General features: G+C 41.7%; 1 protein-coding gene across 4 annotated transcripts in view; it reads right to left on the minus strand.

Annotated features, from left to right (window-relative positions):
• Positions 1–24,900, minus strand: part of CDK16 (cyclin dependent kinase 16) — an 82,171-nt gene that overhangs the window by 29,675 nt on the left and 27,596 nt on the right. For 2 of the 4 annotated variants that reach the window (XM_032209577.1, XM_032209576.1), the window contains exons 2-6: positions 7,614–7,756; positions 3,809–3,949; positions 1,582–1,715; positions 486–611; positions 267–323 (exon numbers count right to left, since the gene is read on the minus strand). In XM_032209577.1, coding sequence (XP_032065468.1) covers positions 267–323; positions 486–611; positions 1,582–1,715; positions 3,809–3,949; positions 7,614–7,731 — 576 coding nt within the window. In that variant the 5' untranslated portion in view covers positions 7,732–7,756. Of the gene's footprint in view, positions 1–266; positions 324–485; positions 612–1,581; positions 1,716–3,053; positions 3,135–3,808; positions 3,950–7,613; positions 7,757–24,900 lie in introns of those variants that run through there. The other 2 variants (XM_032209579.1, XM_032209578.1) reach the window with 2 other exon arrangements.

The raw sequence follows: 24,900 nt of genomic DNA on the forward strand, positions 1-24,900 counted from the left end.
CTTTCTTCCCATAACAAATGGTTTGGTCATGGCTACTAGAGATGGTAAGAAAACAACCCACCATGGGATTTTGTTCGCCACCATTAAAAGACTGGCAAGATCCGAGTCCAAACGGGAAGATAAAAAGATGGGAGCGGAAACCACCCTGAGCCCCTATACACCGAAACCCAATGCATGTTAAAACAAAGAACCACCATTCGTCACTTGAACTACAATCCACTTCTTACCTTTCACCAGTCTGAAAAAGGCCAGTTCACAACACTCACCTCTCCCAATTTGTCTAACTTCACGTACGTCTCCAGCTTCCCAAAGCCAATCTCCGACTAAATGAAAAAAGAACAAAGTGTAATGGATCTGCCCTTTTCGGTCTGGTGCTTAGGGAGTCAGCAACAGCAGTTATTGACCTGCAGTATTTAGTACCGGTCCCGAACCAGTGAAGGGGGAACAATGAGAAGTAGGAAGAAGGGACAGATTTTTTTATTTACCAAAGAGACTCTGCGTAACCGCCTGCTCAAGGGCTTGTCAAAGAGAGGACTGTTGAGGGTCAGCTTCTCCAGATAGCCTTCGGGCAGACGGATGTCAGCTGGGAGTGACAGGCGCTTGTTAATATCCTGGGAAGCAAGGAGAAATTAGTCCGCTTTGTTTATTAAAGCATCCCAAAATTAGAAGCCTAGATAGATGGATGGATGAATGGACTGATGGATAGTAAAAGGAAATGCACAGGGCTAGAGGTAAAGAAAGCAGAGTCTTCAGTTTCTCTTGCACTAGCCTGTTACAAAAAATAAATAAATCATAACTTCTCCTTTAACCAGTATGAAATCTAAGCAAAGAGACGACTAGGTAAGTCCTGAGAAGAGCATCAATAACCTTTGGATTCTTCAGGACATTTGGGGGTGATCTAGAAATCTTGGTAGGAGTTTCCTGTGCAATCTCACAAACCCATATATAGGAATACAAAGAAGTCACAAGGAACAATCTTATTTTACTGAGAGGTTAGACTCCCAATATGTTAAACTTGGTGTCTGGATTAACAAATAGTAGATGTAAATCAGTGGTAGTCAACCGGGTCCCTACCGCCCACTACTGGGCGTTCCAGCTTTCATGGTGGGCGGTAGGGGTTTGCTGTAACTCTGCTTTATAAATTTTATAAAGTAAAGTTACTTCCCTACTTTATAAATCACCATTACTGTGGAACTGGTGGGCGGTTAGAAAATTTTAATACTACCAGAAATACAAAAGTGGGTGGTAGGTATAAAAAGGATGACTACCCCTGACGTAAATAAACCGCTAACAAACCAACCCCAGTTTAATTTAGTCTAGCATGCAGTAGAAACCCGGCGAGGAATTCTGTGCAAAATCTATGCATTTATCAAATGTTTGTCTTACTTTATCTGAGGTTACTTGGGGTAGACTTTGCCTTCCCTAACCACTGAAGTTAGGAGAATGTAACTTGAGAAGCAGGACATCTTTATTCCTTTCACACCTCTCCTTACAAAAACAGCCCATTATAATGGGAGACAGAGAACTCTTTGTTCCCACCTTAAGCTGTCCATTCATCATCACCAGCCAGCACCCACATACCTCAGTGGAAATCTTGCGCGCCGGGTTGTTCCGCATGCGCACTCGGACTGGAGACTGCACCTCATCTGATGATGTTCCTGATGCCTGATCACTCTCACCATCCGAACCCATTTTGAGGTCCTCATGAACAATTTCTACACCAAGGAGAAATGCAGATGAAGACACGGTGGGCAGAGAGGACTCACCCCATTCCCTCCAATATTTGTAAAGCTGGGCTGTAGAAGGAAGCAACGGATCAGCCCAATGTGTTGGAACTAGAACTCCCATCATTCCCAGGCCATGAGCTATGCTTACTGAAACCTCTAGGACTGCAATCCCATTACAATTGGTGGGCATTAGTTGGGAAGTGGCTGCTGTCAACCTCTAAGCATAATGTTTTATGTAAATGTTTTACATAAATGCCCTTCTTTCAGTCTGAAACCATTTTATGAATATTCCACATATAGCAACCCAACACTGATTTTTCCCCCAGTTTTTTGGGGGGGGCAATCTCAATTCTATCTCTCCAGAAGTTTTAGACATGTTGCCACCATGCTATACCTTCTCAAAGAAAAGTAAGGCTATATGGCTATAGAGGATAGACTGGGCTTCACTTTTTTAGACTGATCACAATTTTAGGGGGTTCCCTGCATATAAAAAGCTACAACAACATGTAAGAGCCTTCATTATACTTTCCCTCTTCCATGTAATTATCCTTTATTAGCAGGATCTTAAGTTCTACAACCTACTTAGTTATCTTACTCAGCTATAGGGGGGTATAGGTAAGATCAGAAAATGGGATAACATATTCTGATCTCCTTCTGTCCACTTCATTTGTTTGTTAAATTCATTTAGCCTCCTATCTCATTTCAGAGCGACTATGGGCATATAAAAACATTAAAATCGTCCAGTATAAATATATACCCAATTATTCCCTGATTTATTAATCATTTCTAATAATATAGCTTGATTGTGTTACTTATAATTATGTTACAGTAGTTCCACAATCTCATGTAAAAAGTCCTCTAAATGTTCAGTATCATATTTAAGTATGTAACAATCAAAAGTATATACCACTGTGGGTCAGCCTTCCTCAACATGATGTCGTTAAGAAGCAATAGCATCACCCATCTTCCCCAGACAGCATTAGGCACTGGAAAGTATAGTCCAGCGCATGTAAAGAGCACCAGATTTAGGAAAGTTGCTCTGGGAATGGGATTACACTGGCTCTCTGATTCTGTGCATCTTTTTTAAACACAACATGAACCTTGAGATCTGCTTCAGTATTTTTTTTAAACATAGCTACATGAATTCATGTCAGTGATACTCTAAAGAATCCAAAACAGTATTTTCTTACCTAATGCTTTTAACTCCCCACATTCCCAGCCTCCATAGTCATTGTTATGTGTCATAAGCCAAAAGTGTCTTTTTTGGAATCAGGAAGTATCAAATCCCAGTAAATTAAATTATAACTCAATACCCCTGGAAGTTACCTGGTTGGGAAAGGCTGATTTAAAAGGACAGCAAATGACTCCATATTGAGTAAGGCCACTGGTCCAGCTGCTCAGCACTCTCTAGAGAGCAACATCAGGGTGGTCTTATGAAAAGATTCCTACTTTACTGCTAAAGCACTTCAATCTTTCATCTCTCACAGAAGATTGGGCTAATCAATTTCTGCTCAGAATCATCTTATACAGAGGGTGTACCTGGCATAAACGTGGAGGGCACTTAGAATTGCCCAGCAAAAATAATTAATAAAAAGTAAATGTGACATCATGGCCAGGTTCACACATTATGCTAGGTCAGGATTTTTAAATCATAATTACTGAAAAAATCTACCTTTAGCTTTAGGGACAACACCTGCTGTAATACGAGTTTCACTTATTGGGCTAAGAAACCATACTATGCATTAGCATAGTGAGTGATACCAGCCAGAATAAAACACAGAGATTCAGAATGATGCACTGGATAAGACCAAGGCTAATTTCTCTTCAAGTGAGCCCTAGTAATTTGAGACTTCAACTTCCTTACCAACCTCATCCTGGAGCAGAAACGCAAGACTCTGGGTCCCCCAGACTCCTTACTCAAGGAATTGATGTACCCCATCTTGACACAAGAGGCTCAGGTGCATAAATAAGTTAACCGGGGCTCCGAAAAGCCTCCCTTGAAGTTAGGCTGGCTTGACTTGTGGCCTCAACCCACAATGGGGAGCCCTTACTGGCAGCACAGTGGGAGGTGCAATAGTCACCTAATCGGGAGGTACGGCCGAGGTGAGAGCTCAGGCTGCGGCTGACGGCCAGACGGGGCCTGCGGAAGGAGCCTGCGTAGTGGTGCAGGAAGGCGTGAAGGCTGCGGGAGGTGCTGGGATGCACACTCTTCACTGTGGGGCCTGGGGGGCAGGAGAGGGAGGAGAGGAGAAAAGCCCACAGACAGACAGATGGGAGGGAGGGGTATGGAGGATGCAGGAGCAATGGAGGGGTACACAGGTGGCCGGGGAATGTGGTGTTGGGACAGTGAAGAACAGAACATCAGCAAAAGGAGAGAAGGGGAGTGGTAGGAGGGGAAACACCAGTGAGAAGCAGAAGTAGCAGCAACAAAGGGAGAAGGAAGGTGGGGTCCCAGAAAATGGAACACCAGAAGAATATCCATCTCCACCCACCACCAAAAAGTGGAAGTATAAACAGGGGGAGGGAGGGTAAAGTGGAAACAAGGGGGAACCCCGAGCAACATCCCAAAGGGAGTGATGTGGAAAAGACAGGTGCACGAAAGGCGGGAAAGGAAAAGAAGAGGTGGAGCAAACAGCACACAACAAAGAACCAAAGGCACGGGGGGACAGACAGCGGCCACCACATAAGCGAAGGGATTGAAGCCACCACAGAAGAAGGGAGGCCAATATAAACAGAAAAATGGGGAAAAAAAGAGGGGAAAAAAAGAGAAATAATGAAGGAAGGAAAAACAAAACACAAATCAAAGTAGAATGGAAATCAAACTCAAAAGACAGCCCTCAGCCAAGGGGCAGGAGTAGGGATATAACGAAGAGACAGGACTTACCTGAGTGAGACAGCCTTCTCCCTACCATTTTAATAGCTGGAGACCCCACCCCACCCCTCAAATATATTTGAGACTGGAATATTTATAGTATAACAATGAGTAATGTTGGTTTGCTGCACTGTTTCAACTCACAAAATATGTCTTCTAGTGTAGCTTTTCATGAGTTTAGCAAATTCTACAGGATCTCAGCTGCATTCTTAAAAGTGAAAGGTTAATATTCCGGTCCTCACTATTACACTGGTAGCCCTGACCTAGCAAAGGCAGGATGGGTTGCGTAGTCCACAATGAATTTCCAGATATCTATTGGCCTTGACTATGCCTATGGCTTTTTTTTTTTTTTACTGCAAAAGAAACATCTTAAGTCATACTTGCTGATTTCACCTGCACTAATGCTCAGGATCAGACTCAGAACTGCTTTCAACCAACCTGTTTCCCCGAAAATAAGACCTATAGTAAGCCCAATCGGGCTTTTGAGTGCATGCGCTAAAATAAGCCCTCCCCCGAAAATAAGCCCTCCCTGAAAAGATTGCAGCGCAGCAGCAGCCATGAGGTGACGATGCTCGCCACCTCCTGCACCTCAAAAATAATAAGACCTCCCTGAAAATGCCAAGTGCTTATTGGGGGGGGGGGGAAATAAGACCCTGTCTTATTTTCAGGGAAACACGGTATGCTCTTCTGTATCCATCCAACACATCCTTCATTTTCTGCTATTTATGAGTTTAGGATGGTGAAAATAGGTCCTCGTGCTGGCATATATATAGAGAAATCGGATGCATCCTTTTTCTGAGGTGCCGAGGTAGTGCAGTGGTTAAATGCAGCACTGCAGGCTACTTCAGCTGACTGCAGTTCTGCAGTTCAGCTGTTCAAATCTCACTGGCTCAGGGTTGACTCAGCCTTCGATCCTTCCGAGGTGGGTGAAATGAGGACCCAGATTGTTGTTGGGGGCAATATGCTGACTCTGTAAACCGCTTAGAGAGGGCTGAAAGTCCTATGAAGCGGTATATAAGTCTAACTGCTATTGCTATTTCCGTTCACCTTTATTACCATCATCTTTCACCTCTAAAGCTGTCCATTACTGTAGCCTAGGCAGGTCAGTTCTTTAGATAAACTAGTTTCACAACTGGATAAAAGGGCCTCCAAGTTGCAGGGAATTATCTGACCATTTGTTAAGGAAGTTGCTAAAACTCTTGTGAAAAGCATTCTGCTGAATGTGCTGATTCTACAGAATGGGGGCACATTTATGTCATTTTAACACAGAACAGCCCTACTTAAGCCAGGGTTTGGCAATGTTCAAGAAGTCAGGAGCCACATTTCTGCCTCCTTATCTTCCAGAGGGCTTCAAGGAATGTGTCCATTTTTTAGAATTGGGGGTGGGGGTTGGGGAATATTCAATGGTAGAAATGGAAGCCTCCGGGAAGCAAACCAATCACCTCTCCTTAGATTTCCAAATGCTAGTTTGAAAGCAGCTTCCAAATTGTCACTGACCTATTTTGCTGGTAAGGAAGTTAAAGGTGAGAACATGAATCATTTGCATCCAGATGTCTCCCATTTCAGTTCCCATCCTTCAAACTGAAAATATGCCACCCCATCAAAAAAAAAAAAAAGTTAAAATCAGCCTGACAAATGTACTGCATATTTTTTTTTGGCCTTTTAAAAAAGCAACTTGTATCTTGTGGGATTCTACTCAGGCCTGCAACTTGCTGCCCTTAATGAACTGTCATGACACTTCTATGTGAGTGAGTGAGTGGAGAGAGCTGCAAGCTGTATAAACTTTAGCCTTACAAATGTGCTTTTTCAAAAATATTTTCAGTACAAAGGGCAACCTTCACAGTCTGTCCTGGATGCCCCACTCCAAAATGCATTCTTGACTCCTTTGCACACCGTTACTCAGCCTCAGAGGTGGGTTCCTACCAGTTTGCACCTATTCGGTAGAACCGGTTCATCAAATCTACCCGACCGGTTAGAAGAGGTTCCACCAGTGGACCCAAAAAGCAGGCCACACCTACAGAAGAGGTTCCAAAATTTTTTGAAACCCACCACTGCTAAAGGGTTAGGGGTGCAAGGATGTTGTAACTTGACAGCTTTAAGACTTGCATGCTTCAATGCCAGAGTTCCTGAGCCAACGTGACTGGAGGAGGAATTCTGGGAGTTGAAGTCCACAAGTCTTAAAGCTGTCAGGTTTGAAGACTCCTAGTTTTATTTTCTAAAGGGTTAGGGGAGCAAGGATCTTGTAACTTGACAGCTTTAAGACTTGCATGCTTCAATGCCAGAGTTTCTGAATAGCTACTTGGACCAACCTAGAGTACTAATTCATAATTTCATATCCGTTCACATGGGCGGCAAGCTACTCCCATCCGGTCACATGGGTGGCAAGCCACCCCCACAAAGGAGGCCACACCCATAGAGTAGGTTCGAACAATTTTTGAAACCCACTACGGCTCAGCCTGCTGCGGGACCAGTGATGGGGTCTATCTCCAAAGACCGTCCAAAAGCTTCAGTGAGTACAGAGTCTGCCTGGAGTCTGAAAAAGGCCAGGAGATCAGAAAAGATTCTTTCGATTGATCGGTTGTCCAGAAGCTTTCATTCCTAATCCCAAATGCTATCTTAATTTCTGAATACCTGGAAGCTTTTATTATCTAAAAGACTAATTCCATCCCTATAAATCCTCCCTATCTGGCTATTCAGTCACCAATAAATCCTATTTAATAAAGTTTACGTTGGAAAATCTTCTGGGTCCATTTGCATAAAAGTTTCACATCAGAAGTTTAGACAGGCAGCAAAGTTTGATAACTTCAACTGAATTAATAAAAAGCTTAAGCTTAAAGAAGCTTTGCCAAGCACCCTATGATCTTGCTGCTATAGCCGCTCTCCTTTGTAGGCTTGTTAGCATAATGTGTTCTGTTAAGGATACAGCCAAGAAAAGCGATTGTAAGTAGATCAGAAGAAAAAAAAAACCTGTCAATTCTCCCTCTAAGGAAGCAAAGATCAAGGAGGGAACTCACCATTATCGCTGCTGTTGTTTTCCTCTATATTAATGGGTTCATTGAGGTTTTTCTCTACAGTTCGGCTCCCCCGCAGCGTCATGGACAGCTGCCTCTTGATCTTCTTCATCCGATCCATGATGGGGAAGGGGCTGGAGTCACTGCTGAAGGTACGGGATGAGGAAACGTTAGCCAGGGTGTTAAACAAGCAGTTTTATTTGGTATAGAATAATGTCAGATGTAGCAAAACTAATGCAGCATTAGACTGCAGCTCAGATTCTTCGCCAAACAGTGGCTGGTAAAAACTTCAAATGAATGCCCTCAATTAAAACGGATTTTTAAAAAACCAAAGTGAGTCATCAAAGTTCCTCCAAAATTCACAGACATTTCTTAAGAGACTTTCAAATGTTATCGACATATGATTTTTAAACAACATTTTTAGACACATGTAAATACATCTGTACAAGACAGCATAGTCTAACATCCGGAAGATTTGACTGGAGATTTCAAACCAACAACAAATCTCTTACTTTACTTGATCCCCAGGTTGAATAGCACAAGATAAAGCAACCTATGGTTCCAACAGCTCCATCCAACTTGACCAAAGGTGCCAAAACTGCTCTGTATCTTGTCCTGTTTGACCTTCCATGTTTTTGTCCTTTCTATTCGTTCCTCTGGAGAACTTCCTTTTGCACATCTCAGCCACTATTTTCTAGTCCACAACCTGTATTCCTTGGCTTCCCTGGCTTCACCTAAGTTGGACTCCTCCTTTTTCCATCATTCCATCCCTAGGTCTATCTGCTCATTCCCCCTCTAGGCTTTGACCAGCTCTTCCGGTCATTTGTTCTTCTGTGAAAAGAAAGCATGACAGCCAATCACTGCTAGAAACTACAGAAATACCAACCACCATAAATTCCCAGCAGTATGTAGTAAAATAAATAAATTCTGTTTCTGCATACTGAAGGTCAGTGCAAATATGAATGGCAGGGGAATCGCTCATAGAACCAAGAGCATGCTGTTTATCAAATTAAACTAGAGCAGAGCACAGCAAATATCCTACACAATGACACTATTGTACAGCTATCTACACTGGGGATTAGCTTCGTAAAGAATACGACTGATAGTAGCTATTACCTCCAGTACAGAAGCCTGTATCTCAATAACTATTCCTTGAGGGAAAAAGAAGAAACCCTATTAAACTTGTATGATGCTTAAGGGGTTCCTGAAAGCATCTGATTACCTACCATCTGTGGGAACAGAGCACATTGCCTAAGTAGCCTTTGATATGATTTAACAGATATTTTGTTGTATTTCCCCCCCCCTTCCCCCACAAAAAAGAACATCTGAAAATCCAGGAACACAACCAGCCTTTTTATTTTATTTTATGGTAGATGGCAAAAGCAGCAGAGCTTACTTTTCGTGGTCAGACAGGCTCTACTTCACACTTTTGTCCACAAATAGTCCTCGACTTACAACCACAATTAAGTCCCAAATTTATGTTGCTAAGTGAGAAATTGGAAGTGAATTTTTCTGCATTAACCGTCATTAATATGAACCTGTTGCCAAGCATTCAATTTTTGATCATGTGACCACGGGGATGTTGCAATGGTCGTGTGAAAAATGCTCACAAGTCACTTTTTTCAGTGGTGTTGTTGACTGAGGACTACCTGTACTGTGCTTTCTTTGATCAACAAGATTCCTCAGACTGATACTGTCTTCCACAAAAGTGAGACAATGTTCCTCTTCCAGGTTTTAAAAAAAACTAATACTGAACACCACACATTCTCTCCTTCACTATCTCTAAGAAAGTCATTCGAAACCCAACGAAATCGAGAAATTCCCCACTGTGCTGCCAATTAAGCACACCAACCTTTTCACACAAATTCAGTGAAGGATCTATTCTTAAGAGCCATTCTAACCTCCGACAGGAAAGAACTGAGGGAGCCAAAACAAGCCTAGCTGGAGAGGCTTTATAGCAAGGACCCAACAGGCAATCTCTTTTTATAGTATGAAATCATTAAATGACAGGAGGTAGATTGGACTTAAGAACAAACATACTTCCCGAAAGGTAAATTCAAGTAAAGCTTGCCAAGAGGCAATCTCACCATAACTCTCCTTCGAAGTGTGTGTGTGTGTGTACATACATGTATGTATACACACACACACACACACAAAATGTGATAACCCCATTGGATATTAGGGTATAATATCAAAGACAGCTTATACGAACCCCATAGAAAATTAAACAACCTAACAATAAAACAGTCAATGGCCTGAGGACAGAACTAGCTCCTGGGATACCTGCCAGAGACTGGAAAACATCAATAGATTGGCCATCCACCCTTCCTCAGGCTTCTGCTCTCAGAGCTAATTATTTAGTGATGAAGGAAAAAATAATGCATGCCTCAAAGGTGTAGTAGTCTCAGTTCACGTGGAATGACACACAGGGCCGACTCTACAAAAAGGGAAAGGCAACTTCCTCAGAAGGCAGAGCTAGGTGGAGACCAGGAATGGTAGCCAAGCATGGAAAGAAAAAGAGTTCTTATGTCCTTTGTCACCTGCCCTGTAACCCAATTAGCCAGTTGCCCTCGGGCACAAAGAAGAATGTTGTATAGCCAGCTTCTGTGCGTGGAACTGGGCCTAGATAAATGGGACCCAAGAGGTATGTCAAATCTGCAGCTTCCAGAAAAACAGGCACAGAGTTTATGCAGCAAATTGTAGGATTTCTAAAGTAACAACTCAGGATTTTTCAACAGCAGTAAGTTTAAAACTCCACCCTTCCAAGCCATCAAAGAGGAATGTATTTGGTGAACTTTCTGCACGACAGGGAAAAAGGGAAAATAAGTCTTTTTTTTTTTAAGACTGGCTTTTTATGTCATACTTATCACCCAATTGGGATCTGGGAAAATGTTCTGCCCTGGGTCATTGTGGCTGACAATACAATTAGCATAATTGATGCTAAGCACATAATTTGAAGGGTGTGAATCCCTCTGCAGAAAGCCACCCTTCCCCATCTGTGGCATTCCTGAGGAAAAGAAGGATGGCGTCATCATCTGAGGCCTGAACAAGCTGTGTTTGGTTACAAACCAAATTTGGAGGCTTTCTTGCTCTCATCTACTTCTGGACCACTTATGAAATTTAAACACAAAGAATGGTAGTGAATAAGGAATCACCTACCATCTATGGGAACAGGGCACATTGCCTAAGTGGTCTTTGATATGATTTAACACGTATTTTGTTGTATCCCCGGTCTAGCCATGCACTTCCCAGATGAGATCCAAACCAAGGAACTGGATCTGCTGATGGCCATAATTTCTCAAAAGTGGAATAAGCTTTCCCTCTTCACAACTGGGCCTACATACAACTCGGACAAGTCTAATGTCAAAAAGCCCTCGTTGCCATATTTTGCTGCAAGGTGACTGTGACATTCCTAGTATTAGTCATTTCTTGCACATTCAAAATGCTACATCTGCTTGTAAACAGAACAAATGACTTCCCCCCATTTAATACTCTTGTGTATTTACTGTCTTTCCTACATGCAGACTTTGCAAAACGCTTCAAGCTACCAAAACAGGCACAGCCCATCAGCCACGTACAGCGGCTAATGATTTATTCAAATGCCTCCCCATGTTTCATTACCGCAGGCAGACAACAGAAAAAAAAAAAAAAAAACCCTCCCACCAGATGTATTTATACACTCCACTGCAGCCTAGGTAGCCATCAGACCAGAGGTGGGTTCCTACCAGTTCGCACCAGTTCAGTAGAACCGGTTCGTCAAATCTACCGAACCGGTTAGAAGTGGTTCCACCAGTGGACCCGGAAAGCAGGCCACACCTACAGAAGAGGTTCCAAAAATTTTTCAAACCCACCACTGACACTCACTCACACACTCTCTCTCTCTCTCTCACACACACACACACAGACTCACATAGAGAGAGAAAGAGAAAGAAAGAAAGAAAGAAAGAAAGAAAGAAAGAAAGAAAGAAAGAAAGAAAGAAAAAAGGAAAGAAAAAGTGAGAGAGAGATGAAAGAAACAACGGAAAAAGGGACAGAGAGACAAAAGGAAGGAAAGAGAGAGAGAGAGAGAAAACACATGGCCGACAAGCCACTCCCACAAAGGAGGCCACACCCACAGAGTAGGTTCAAAAAAAAATTGAAACCCACCACTGCATCAGACCAGCCTGGCCCAAAGTTGTACGTTTACTGAGTAGCAATCAGTAGGGGGAACTTCTCACGACAAGAAAATGAATGTGATTGTATATTTATGCCTGTTGCTAAAACTGTAGCTGCAAGGGGCGTACAAAACATTTCAAATTCAAAATGGCTCAAGCTCACCATCCTCGAACACCATCCTGTTCGAGTTCAGCACGCACATTGCAGGTGTGAAACAAGGAATTCAAACATTTTGCACATTTTTACTTTTTAAAATATCCTTTATTTGCTATTATCAGCACAGTCTCTTTCTATGTTGGCCTAGGACACTCTCATTTGTTAACATTCAGTAAAGCAAGCTTTACTGAAATTTACACACTTGGCCAATAAAGAATTCTACTCTATTCTATTGTCAGTTGTATACAATGAATGATAAAAAGGAGATATTGAAACCAAAATCTCCAGTCACTCAGTTCAGCACACGCCTCAGATCATGATACCCAAGTTTGCCTTCCACAACCTGGCTCCTGTATATTTGTAATATTCCAACTCCAACTCTCGACCTGCATGGTCATTAGAAATCCAATCGAGCAAATAAAGCATATTTTAAATTTTAAGTACGTATTTTTGGCATAAACAAAACTCAGCACAATCCCCCAAACCATGTATAAATAGCACTCCTATTTTGAGCGGAATTTGAACAGACAGCTTGAACATTAAGGATGTGAGTTGCAATATTGAATGGCTTAAGCATTAGATACATTATAGTTTTGTACCTTCTAACCTTGAGCTCCTGAAAGAAAGGCAGGATATCTGATAAATCCATACCTTTAAGGGTAATGCTCAGCATCAGAGGAAGACAATTTGATTTTGCTGAATACAAACAATGCTGGAAAGGGAAATGAATGCTCACGTCTGGTTAGAAAGGACTATTTTATACATTTGTGCTCCCCATTTCCACAACGCATTTTCTCCAGCCAGCTCCGGGTGGGAAAACTTGTGGACCTCTACCCAAGTTTTTCCAATTACCTACATCAGCTATGTTCCTTGCCAGGCCCAAATATCCTTGAGTCAAAAAGATATGTCAACCTTGGAGCTCAGGATTATGAGACAGGCAGTGAACAGTAGACAGGCTATGAGTGAAGATGACATCCTTCACCTCAGTTTGTCACTTCGTGTTAAGAAAGAGCAGGAGAAGCCCTCATTAGCTTGGGATAATTTTAGGATACAGAGCTATTGCCATAAGCACCCCCATTAGAAAATGTATACAGGAAATACAGCAGTGATGTTATCCAATGAGGGTGTCCAAAATTTCCAGTCTTGGGAGCACTGGAGTTTGAGGGAGTATGTAAAGCAGGTGTATTTTACTTCCTATTTCTTCAGATATAGATAGATAGATAGATAGATAGATAGATAGATAGATAGATAGATAGATAGATAGACAGACAGACAGACAGACAGACAGACAGACAGACAGACAGACAGACAGACAGACAGACAGACAGAGTTGTCTACCATTAGTCTACAGCAGCAGTCCCCAACTTTTTTGGGTCCGCAGACTAGCAGCAGCAACGGCAGCAGAGGGTGTGTGCGATTGTGTGGGCACAACCTAATCCAACACATGCACAAATAAAGCTTTGCACACTTGCCTGCAACTTGCGTGGCCCCAGTTCCCAAAAGCCTGGGGATTGGGAACCCCTGGCCTACAGAACAAAGAGCGGCTCTCTGAAATTTCAGACAGAGGTTTTTGCCAGCACCATATGATTTTTGCAAGGCTTCATAACTGTTTTATATCCTTTGCCAATAAAACCATGAAGCCAGCTCATAGCAACAAGTCATGTTAAACTGCAGGCCTTTGTGTTCTAACAATCACATACCAACAACGGTTCTTATCTGTAATATAGTCTACCCTTCACCATTTCTGGCCCATAGATGCTATAACTGATATATCTGTATGGGTCACAGTTATGTTGGGATTTGTACGTCACACTAATCCATGGTTTCTTTGACCATGTTTACTGAAGAATTCCTATTAAACAAGAGTAAACAGGCAATCTTCTTCCAAAACAAATTGCAGAGTGAAGCAACCAAAAGTTCCAGAGGTCTCTGTCTCAGGTGAGACCAGCATTCCTTCCCTCTTTTATCAGAAGACGTAATCTGGTCAGCCTAGGGCTCTGATAAGCATATCCAGTCCTTGACCCTTGGTTTTAGAAGGGTCAAGGAAGGAGAATAAATGTAAAAATTGCAACTTGATGTTTTGCCAAGCTCGGCTCGTAGGGCAAAAGATCAAGAGGAACAGATAACCAACAGTGGTCTTCATAGAAGGAATTCACATCAACCGTCACTGGAATGACAACAGCGTGTATTAGCCTCAATTATTTCAATTCAATATAATTTCGTTAATTTAGGAACCACCCATAATATCTCATAATGTCAAGCCATGGTGTCCACCACTTGGAAAAAACCCTAGCAACACAACAATCTTTGACATATACTGGAAGGGACCACAGCAACACATCTCCCAAGTGGTAAATAGATAGTGGGCAAGAAGTAGAGAGAGAGAGGTTAGATTTACACACTATGCTGAAACCATATGTATTTTTCTTTGCCTAAATCTGTTTGCATGATTCAGGAGACCATGGATGATCAAATCACGATTCATCACAATAACCAGGTGATTACAAGAGCAAATATCTTGATATCTATCCTCCACCAATAGCAATAACACTTAGATTTATATACCATTTTACAGTGCTTTGCAGCCCTCTCTAAGAGGTTTACAGAGTCAACACATTGCCCCCAACAATCTGGGATCCTCGTTTTACCCACCTCGGAAGGATGGAAGACTGAGTCAACCTTGAGCCTGCTGAGATTTGAACTGCCGAATTGCCGGGAACCGGCAGTCAGCAGAAGTAGCCTGCAGTACTGCACTCTAACCACTGTGCCACCATGGCTCAAATCCTGGGCTTTGTTTTTAGCCTTGGCATTGAAGTCTGATATAATGTGTAACTCTAGTTCTAATGGGTATACAATAAACACAGGGCCGAGATAATAGAAGAACAAAAAGTGGGGGGAAATTTAAACCACTTTTAAAAACATACTAATACAGCATTTATCTTGCTGGCTCCATCCATATCTGAGTACTTCAGCATACTACAGCATATCTGACAGTGACAAGGCCCAATGATAATAACCATCTCTTCTTGTATATCTTAAAATCTGTTCCTCAGCCATAAATACGTAAGTACATACGTGAGTGACAGAAAAAGTATATACTTTCCACAAAAGGAAGTCCCCAAATACTGCACAACTGTTTGTTTACTGACGGTTCAACATTACAACAGCCTTGGAAAAAGTGACTTTCTGACCATACTCAACATTGTGATCATTACATCACCCCCCCCCGTTACATTATTGCAAATCCAGCACTTGGTTAACCAGTTCACATTCACCACAGCTGCAGCATCTTGCAGTCACATGATTGCAATTTGCAACCTTCCTATCCGCAAAGTCAATTAGGAAACTTGGGTTCGCTTAATGGCCACATAATTCACTTAACAACCGCAGTGATTTTTCTTAGGGACCATGATAAAAATGGTTGAAAACTGAGTGTCACATGCTGACTCAATTTAGAATCACATTGGTTTATGACAGAAATTCTGGTCCCAATTGTGGTCATAAGTTGAGGACTACCTGTACAACACAGGGGCTATTTCACTTGTGCTGAAGTATACTCTCTATCAACAGTTACAAGTATGTCTATTTTTAAAACTCTTATGTAGATTCATTTACATATGCAGCAGAATGTGGTCACATAACTCTGACAATGTACCGGCTACAGCATTATTAATGCTTACCATGTTGGGGGGGGGGGGAGATCTCCGACGTTTTAAAAGAAACTAGGACAGTAGAATGGTATGGCTTGTAAAGGTTTAAAACAACAATGATCAATGGAGTATGATATAGTATTGTACCTCTAACTGTAATATCACGGTTTCCTACTTCTAGATATATTTTAAATATTTTGTACACCTATACTATAAACCCACAATAGGTCTATCTCCACTTTACCAAAAAACCAGCAAACATGCCCTTAAAGTCAAACTTGAATTTGGGAGACTACATCTACACAGTGTTCTTGGCTATCAACATTGATACTATTTTCTTATTTCAGATTTTTTTTTTACCTCCTCAGCCTCAAATTTCTGGGTGGTTCTTCATCAAAGCACTAATGCACCCTTTAGATTTGGATTTTGAAATCAGCCAACGTTAGATGTCACCAGCTGAATAATCTTCTTTGAATCCTCCTCATATAATTCTGGGATTGATATTTTAGTGAGAATAATGTTGTAATTCTGTATAGAGAGACACCACTATGCATTCTACTTCATCAAAGTGTAACTCCCAAAATTAGCTGGAGAGTGAATAGCTATTGAACTGTGGCATGAATGAATCCTAAGGTCAGGAATGGAACACACTTAAGCCTATCAGTGTTGCTGACTAACAATTCCCATCAACAACCCAAAAGTGCTTTTTCAGGAGGCAACTGGACTTTGTTTTTCTTTGAAGGCTGAAGCTTCTTGAGCTCTGACTGGATGGTGGGGAATGTAGGGATTTATATTTGTTGCAGACAGCTGGTCATTTGCATTATTTCAGAGAACGGTTGAGGAAATCCTCTGGAAATTCATTCAGAAAAACAGAGAGAAGCAAAGCTGAAGAAGCTTCTTGGATGAGAAATGAAACGTCTTCAAAGAAAAACAAGAAAGTTGAGCTCCCTCCTGAAAAAGCAGCTTTGGAATAACCATGAGCGAGATACCTGAGAATCTCCATAGACATTTAGCTATGCACTTTGGGATGAATACCCTTCGAGTGGGGTTGGGAGTATGAATGTATTTCCAGAAAAATTGCAGACTACAGGAACCATTTGTGGTTCACTTTGAGATACAGACAGCACAGACTCATCCCCAACAGCCTGTGCTTGTCTTCAACAGTGAAGGGACACAGGCCAGAAAACATCCTGTAGTCAAGAAGGCGCCACACCCATCTACACTACTCAGGTGACCCTGAGGACACAGATAAACCTCCAAGTAGCCTCAATGACTCTCTAAAAAGAATGCAAATGATCAGCTGTCTGCAAGGAATATGAATCCTTCCACTCCCCACCATCCAGTCAGAGCTGAACAAACTAAACCAAACATCTTCAAAGAAAAACAAGAAAGTCCAGTTGCCTCCTGAAAAAGCACCTTTGGGACAACCATGACCTGGATGATTGAGAATCTCCACAGACATTCAACTCCCAACAACCATCTGACCCAACAGTGAGGACTGTGAGGAAACAGCTCAGTAAAATTTGGGAGACCGTCGATTCCCCACCAATGAATTACACAACTGAGCATTCAACATGACATCCCCCACACCCAAGTTTACATGGTACAATGCAGTCACTCTCTATGAGATTAAAAAGTCAATCTGTTCTAACATATGGTAGTCAACTTGTTTTTAAAAAACATTATCATTCTGTGTCTTGAACTTCATTTGGCCATTTGCACAGCAGATCTTATTCACATTAATCTCCATGGAATTTGGCTCATCAGACAAAGGTTTGTCATCAAACTTTTCCCAGCTACAAAAACTAATTAGGCTGTAAGAAGACCTAATTAAAAACACACACACTTCATTACATATGGGTATACAACTGAATTCTGATGTCAGTTTCAGCAGCATTCTCGAAGCTGTAACTTAGAGCAGCCACATGCAAGAAACGGTATTTTCAGAATCATATTTTTGATGGTGAGAGAAACTTGGAAATGTACTTGTTTCACTTTTATGAAAGACCCTTTGATAGTCACTGCTACCCCCAATGATCTTCTGCAAACAATTTTCTGCAGGCCAAACTTGCAGAAGATGCCACTTGCCCACAAATAACAAACCCCGTTCTTTTCAGTTGTGTTTTAAATTAAAAACAAGAAGACGAAAGCAAATGTGGGAGATTGGATTGGGGGAATAGTGAAAGAGGCTTTCATTGGTAAGCACTGCGGACTGGGTTAAAGCTTTAGGAAAAGATTGAACTGTGCCATTCTTTCAGTTTAAAGCATGGTTGTCCAATCTTTTGGCTTGCCTGGGCCGCACTGAGTTAAGAGTAATTGTCTTGGGCTGCACATAAATATATTAATATAGTTAATGGTTATAAATAACAAACTTCCTTTGTTTTAGTACATTTTACATTACCTTCTGGGGCCTCATTGCTAATTGTCCAGAGTCAGACTTGTCTAGCTTAAAGACAACCATTCTCAGTCATCACCACAAAAAGGGGATTTTAGCAGGTTTCCTAGTTCAATATTTGACATGCAGGCACAGCCCTTGACTAGAAGTGCTGATTAGATAAACATGTCTGAGAGTTTAGTTTCTTTGCAAATACAGATTTCCTTCAAACGTTTGGTTGCCACTTTGTTTTCTGCCAGAAAAATGAAATATGTTAAGTAAATGTGTGTAGGCTGGGGCGGGGGGGGGAGACGACACCCTGGATAAACTGGGAGAGTATTTGGATTTCTCCTGTTTCCAATTTTTTAAAAAATCACCACCACTCCGAAACTCTGCTTCAGCAGCCTAATTTTATGACTATAACCTAGTCTACAAGTCAGTATGCAAAACTGTTTGCAGAAGATTAAGTGGCAAGAATTTTAGCCCTGGAGTTTTTATTTTATTTTTATTTTTTTAATTTTAATTTTTATTTCTCATATATACATTCACAATTATATGATCTCATAACTGTTATTAATAATATGTACTTGTAACAATTTTTCTCCCCTACAGTTGACAATATAATTGAAGTTGCTTTCTTACCATCCCATAAACCCATCTTATTTTACAACAATCCTACTTCTTCTTCCTTCCTTCCCTCCTTCCTTTCCTCCCTTCTTCTCTCCTTCTCCTTCCTTCCCTCCTTCCCCCTTCCCTCCCACCTTTCTTCTCTCCTTCTCTCCTTCCTTCCCTCCTTCTCTCCTTCCTTCCCTCCTTTCTTCTCTCCTTCATTCCCTCCTTCCTTCTCTCCTTCTCTCCTTCCTTCCCTCCTTCCTTCCCTCTTTTCTTCTCTCCTTCTCTCCTTCCTTCCCTCCTTGCTTCCCTCCCTCCTTCCCTCCCTCCTTCACTTCCTCCTAGCCCTGGAGTTTTTAGTGGTCTTCTGCAATTAGCAGAGGCAAAGGTCTTTGCAAATACTTTGCTATTCTTCTGCAAGTAGTGCTGGTCTTTGAATATATGGGGTAGAATTATGGATACTGTATGTGATTGGAGGGGGAAGCCTGGTAGCAACACACTGTCACTTGGAAATAATGCCACACATTTTAGGAATTGCCCAGTCTTCTTTCCTCTAAGCATCTTCACCCTCAAAAGTCCTGGAACCTAAGTCAATGGGAATCAGCTTCTATAACCACCTGCCCTAATGTGTTTTGCAAGAGGCCATTCTGCCCGTTTGTCATACAGTTAGCTATACCTTTATTGCGGACACTGATCAAAATATAGCATTGGTCACAGTAGCTAGGAGTTCAAGGAGCTGTAATCCCCAAACATTTGGAGGTCACTAGTACTTTGTAAAGGATCAATGCAAAAATGATCAAGTATGAATTCCTCTTTTCCATAAAAAAAAAAATTAGCTTTCATTTTGTTTGGATTGGCTAATTAAATTTCTAATTGTGAAGTTTTAAAGCTCTACACGCCAGCCTTAATGATAATAATATAATTAGAAAAGACATGACCCCTTGGGCCATCTTTCATTTTCTCACCAGTTTCCACAGAGCCTTCAACAATAACATTGTTAAAGGTGGTACAGTGGTTAGAATGCAGTATTGCAGGCACACATTGCCCACTGCCAGCAATTCGATTCCCACTAACTCAAGGTTGATTCAACTTTCCAACCTTCCGAGGCCGGTAAAATGAGGATCCAGAGAGTTGGGAGCAATATCCCGGCTCTGTAAACTACTTAGAGTGGGCTGTGAAGCAGTATCTAAGTCTAAATGCTAATGTACATTCTTCACTGGAAAAGTTGGGATACATGCAGTCTTGAAAATAGCTCATGTGTAATGTTTGTGCAGCACAAACATTAGTGCAGGAAATATTTTATGACATTTGGTGTTGTGTCATAAATTGTTTATAGTAATGTTTATGTCATAAAACATTTTATAAAATTTGCCAAGTTTCTATTCTACATGGATTCCAGATTTTGGACACATTCGATAAGTTAGGTTATTTGACGTACCTTGGTTCAAAAATAGCTGTCCCAATATGCACCGGTCCACTCAGTTAAAGGTTACGAAAGTGAATGTTTTAGTAGTATATAAATAACACACAATATCTATTAGATATAGGTCATATTTTTTTCGTGGCACGACAAAACCACGCTCGACTAAAGCGCGCCCGATTAAACCGCGTCACTGACATCATCAACAGGGCGACAACAGCGAGCGCGGAGAAAGAAGGGCGCTTTAAATAGCGCTTTGAAAGCAAGCCGATTCAAGTTAAGGTAAGGGTTAGGTTTAGGGTTAGGGTTAGGTTTAGGGTTAGGTTTAGGGTTAGGTTAAGGGTTAGGATTAGGTTTAGGGTTAGGTTAAGGGTTAGGTTTAGGGTTAGGTTTAGGGTTAGGTTAAGCGTTAGGTTTAGGGTTAGGTTTATGGGGGTTAGGTTTAGGTTTAGGGGTTAATTTTAGGTTTAGCGTTTACAGCGTGCTTCTGTCTCCGTGCTGTTGTCGCCCTGTGATGATGTCAGCTACGTGGTTTTGTCGAGCGTGCTTTAGTCAAACACGGTTTTGTGGTGGAACCATTTTTTAAAGACCATCTTTGGAATTTAAGGGTGAACATTGAGTAGCTTGCTTCTTACTGTCAGTCCTGGCAGCCATCTTTCTCTTTGGATCTTCAGGGCTGCCACACTTGGTGGGTGGTCATGCTCTGGGAACTGGGAGGAGGGTTGGATGGCGACGGGGTAAGATGAATAGCCATAACAACATTCTTTCACTGGGAGTCAAGGACTTTCAGCCTGCATCTGGAGAGACGTGACTGGGAAACAACTCCCAGTTAGGATGGTGACCTGACTGGACCATGTGATGGACATGTGGATGCAGGGGAAGGGACTTTGACTTTCCTTTGGGTAGGGAAAACATGGGAGACTTCAAATTCAGGGTTTCCCCAGATGTGTCAATATGACATCTCTAATAAAATGGAACTTTGAGGAAATGCCTGCCTGGGAATCTTAATTGGTTGGGATGTTACTTGGAACCCTGACATTTACAGGCTTCCCAATTTCTTTCTCACACTCAATTTTAGGATAATAAACCACCAACAATAGTATGTTGCTTGTGTTTGGTGATATGGTCCAGGAAAGGGGATCTTGTGGTTGTCTGTAGCTGCTCCGAGCAATTACTATATCCTGAACACACTAGTGTGATGGTGCAGAAAGCCATGAAAACAGACCAAGAAAACAGTGCTTCCATAATCTGGAATAGGGGACTTTTGTTAGCTGGATTTAGAAAGGCCTCATAAGAACAGTTTCAGTTCAAAGAACACCAAATTCAGAAAGACTTCAATGTATTTACAAAAAGGCAAATGTTTCACTAAAGTGAAAGAACTGCTGTAGTTCAAAACAGCGTGGTGGTGGAATATACTGGTATTTTTTTAACCCCCCTTTTATTATTTTTAAATAACTCAGAGCAACTCTCATAACTAATACTATTTCCTCCTATTTTTCCCCATATGTATTATATGGCCCTTCAAATATATGGGACCTAGAATTCCAGCCAACAATTCCAAAGGTTGCATCCCCAACGGGTCTGCATGATGCTCGCAACAAAAAGAGTAAACAATGATCAATTGCTTATGAACTGTATATGTGGCTTTCATTACAGGTAATCTCACTTAATAACCCTAATTGGGATTGGGATTTCTGCTAAACAAGCCTCAATTTGGCATGTGCAAATCTAACCAATATGTTAGGACTAGCCAATGCACAGTTAAAAAAGGCTCCTCAAAAATCGCCATACCCAAGATGGGGATATATTAGATTAGCCCTCTGTAGTTCCACTCTAAATAATGCCACAAAAAAACCCACCAATAACAATTGAGAAAGTCATTTAACAATCTTCACAAAATGTCCAAATTGCAGCCCTTGCCTTAAACTTAAGAAAGCTCTTTTGTCACAGTTCTCTATAGAAAAGGAAGATTCTGGAATTATCTGTTTGGGGAATATTTCAGAGCAGCTTTCCCCAGAAATCTGGTAAGCAAAGGGCAATCTGATTTTGAAAGGAAGCTTCTTAAAAAATACTTCCAATTTTGCAAACCTCTATTTCTCTGACAGGAATCTGAAATAAGGCCAAACCTCTAGAGCTACAGCTGATCAGGAAGGCCATCCTGCGGCACTTACAAGTTCCTGGAGAAAACTGGCAGCTTTATGATTCATTTTGATAGAGGTGACATTCAAGCTTGCATCTCTTGCCTTAAATTAGATGTTGTGAGATAGCCTCAGCCTTTCCCTAACATGCAGGAAAAATAATCACAGGTTGGGTTAAATTCTACTCTCCGTTACAGAATACTCAGCGGTTGGGGTACCTGGTCTTTAAAACATTGTTTATACTAAATTTCTTGAATTCCTTCAAGGAATTCCTTTCTTGAATTAACAATGTTTTTAAAAATACATTTATGTAAGATGGGGGGAAAGGTAAAAGGTTTGTACTGGAAATTGATAGTACCAAGGGTGCATTTGTTTCAGAAAGATCCCTTTGAAATGGAAGGTAGAGGCACTTTTTTCAGTATGTGCATATTAAACAGTACAAAGCAGGGTGCCACACCATGCATTCCCGCTGATCCCCCTAGTTCCCATCTGCCTTCTTTTATATTTCATACGCAGCAAAATATACCTCAAGGAATCTTTTCATTCACGGCAGGAAGCAAAAACCACACGGAAATTCTTTAAGCAAGTACTGACTTTAAATAAATACTGACTTCTCCTGCAATGAATGAAATAGAATATATGCATCAGGAAGCGAAGGAAATAAAAATCATTTTTTTTAACTATCAATACAAATTTATATGTTGGTTTGGTTATGAAAACTTATATGGCTGCCCACTCATTCTCGGTGACTTTGGGCATTTTATAAACATAAAAACCCAATATATAAACAATAAAAACAATAACCCTCTCACCTTCCAGGCGCCACAATCAATCAGTCAGATAAGCCACAATGGACTCCATCCCATTCTGGGTTCCCCAGGCCAGGCCTATTGGTAAAAACTGGTCTTCAGGGCCTTGCCAAAAAATGAGGGTTAATCTAATCTCTGCAGAGTTGATGTTCCAAAGGAAGGGAGCCACCAGGGAGAAGATTTCTGGCTCCCTCCATATGTATATCTCCTTAGGAGAGGGTGCCTGCAACTTTCCCTGCCCCCCTGCTCTGTGGGTCAGGTAGATGTGGCCAAGAAAATACGGTCCTTCAAATAACTGGTCCCAATCCAGGTAGGGCTTTAAAGGCGATAGCCAGCACTTTGAATTGTAGCGGGAAGAAAATCAGCAGCCAATGCGGATGATTTTACACAGATTAGACTTCTGAAATCATACTTTTTTAAAAAAAAAAAAAACCTGAATCACAGACATTGCATTATTATGAAAGCACCATAAAGAAAAGTTTGTTTCTTTAAGGTAAATATGATATTCAAAGGGACATTACAGATTTTGTATATATGTATCTGGAAATTATTTTTACCGAAATAAATAACCATTCTTTTGACCAGGAATGCTTTGACCAGTTATGTAAAGATTGAGATATTTCGTGTGTGTGTGTGTGTGTGTGTGTGTGTGTGTGTGTGTGTGTGTGTTTGTGTGTTCCAGCATAATTCTGGAACGCCTTGAGCAATTTCAACCAAGCTTGGTACACAGATAACACCCTCTGGAGACAAATACTGGGGGGGTTAGATACCCCCTAACAACCCTCAGGGGTGTGGGGCCTGTTAAGATACAGCCTGTTGTGCCAAACTGGCTTCTACGTTACAGCGCAGTGGAGTTGCCATGGTAATGGCTTCACAATACTCTACAAGGCTCCCTCTGGTAAGAGGGAAAATCCAACATTAGAAATTATGTTTGGTCCGGACATTTCCCCCCGGGCAATGCCAGGATATTGTCTAGTATTCTATGAAAACCAAAAAATATCTACTTGAGTTCATACAACACCACATTAGACTTCCACACCTCTCCAAAGAACTCAGTAAGGTGATCTGGGATTCTTGTTTTATTATCCTCAAATAAGAGTACCCTTCCAGATACAGATCTCTTATTGTGCTCCGGCTCAGAAACAGACAGTCCTTGACTTCCGATCACAATTGGGATGGAACAATTCATCATTAAGCGGTGTGACTGTTTAAACGAATCTTCACATGACTGCAAGTTGCAACAATCCCTGCAAGCTTCCCACTAGGGAAGCCAGCTGGAAAGGTTGCAAGTGGCAATCACGTGACCAACTGAGATTCCAGGGTCGACCCCAGCCGAACAGACTGGCATCCGTGGTGAATATGAGGTGCTCCTGGTCCCTGAACTCGCACCTCCTGAGCAAGGCTGAGGACAGCCACCACTTGAGAGAGATCAGTACCTGAGGGGTGGCCTCATCCTTGGCCGGCGAACTGCTGGTGTTGGCCCTCTGTAATGGCAGGAGTCGCCACTGCAGAGTCCTGGCGTGCAACCATGCCCACGGTACTGCCTCGATGCAGGATATGAGCTTTCCCAACAAGCTGGAGAGAAGGGCTATGGGAACATAACAGTTCCTGCAGACCTGCTTAACCATCTTAACCAAACTGGGCCTACAGTCTGGAGAGAGGAAAACCTTCCCTGCACAGGAATCTATAACAGCCCCCAAATGGAGAATCCTAGTGGACGGGTTGAGAGAACACTTTTCAAAGTTAACAGAAACGTGGCACGTCAAAACCGCGATCCACTAAAGCGCACCCGATTAAAGCGCGTACGTGACGTCATCAGCAGCGCGACAAGAAAGAAAAAGGGCGCTTTAAAAAGCGCTTTTAAAGCAAGCCAATTCACATAAAGGTAAGGGTTAGGGTTAGGTTAGGGTTAGGGTTAGGTTTAGGGTTACGTTAAGCGTTAGGGTTAGGTTTAGGGTTAGGTTAAGGGTTACCGT

This window comes from Thamnophis elegans, chromosome 2, assembly GCF_009769535.1.
Source record: "Thamnophis elegans isolate rThaEle1 chromosome 2, rThaEle1.pri, whole genome shotgun sequence".
NCBI lineage: Eukaryota > Metazoa > Chordata > Lepidosauria > Squamata > Colubridae > Thamnophis > Thamnophis elegans.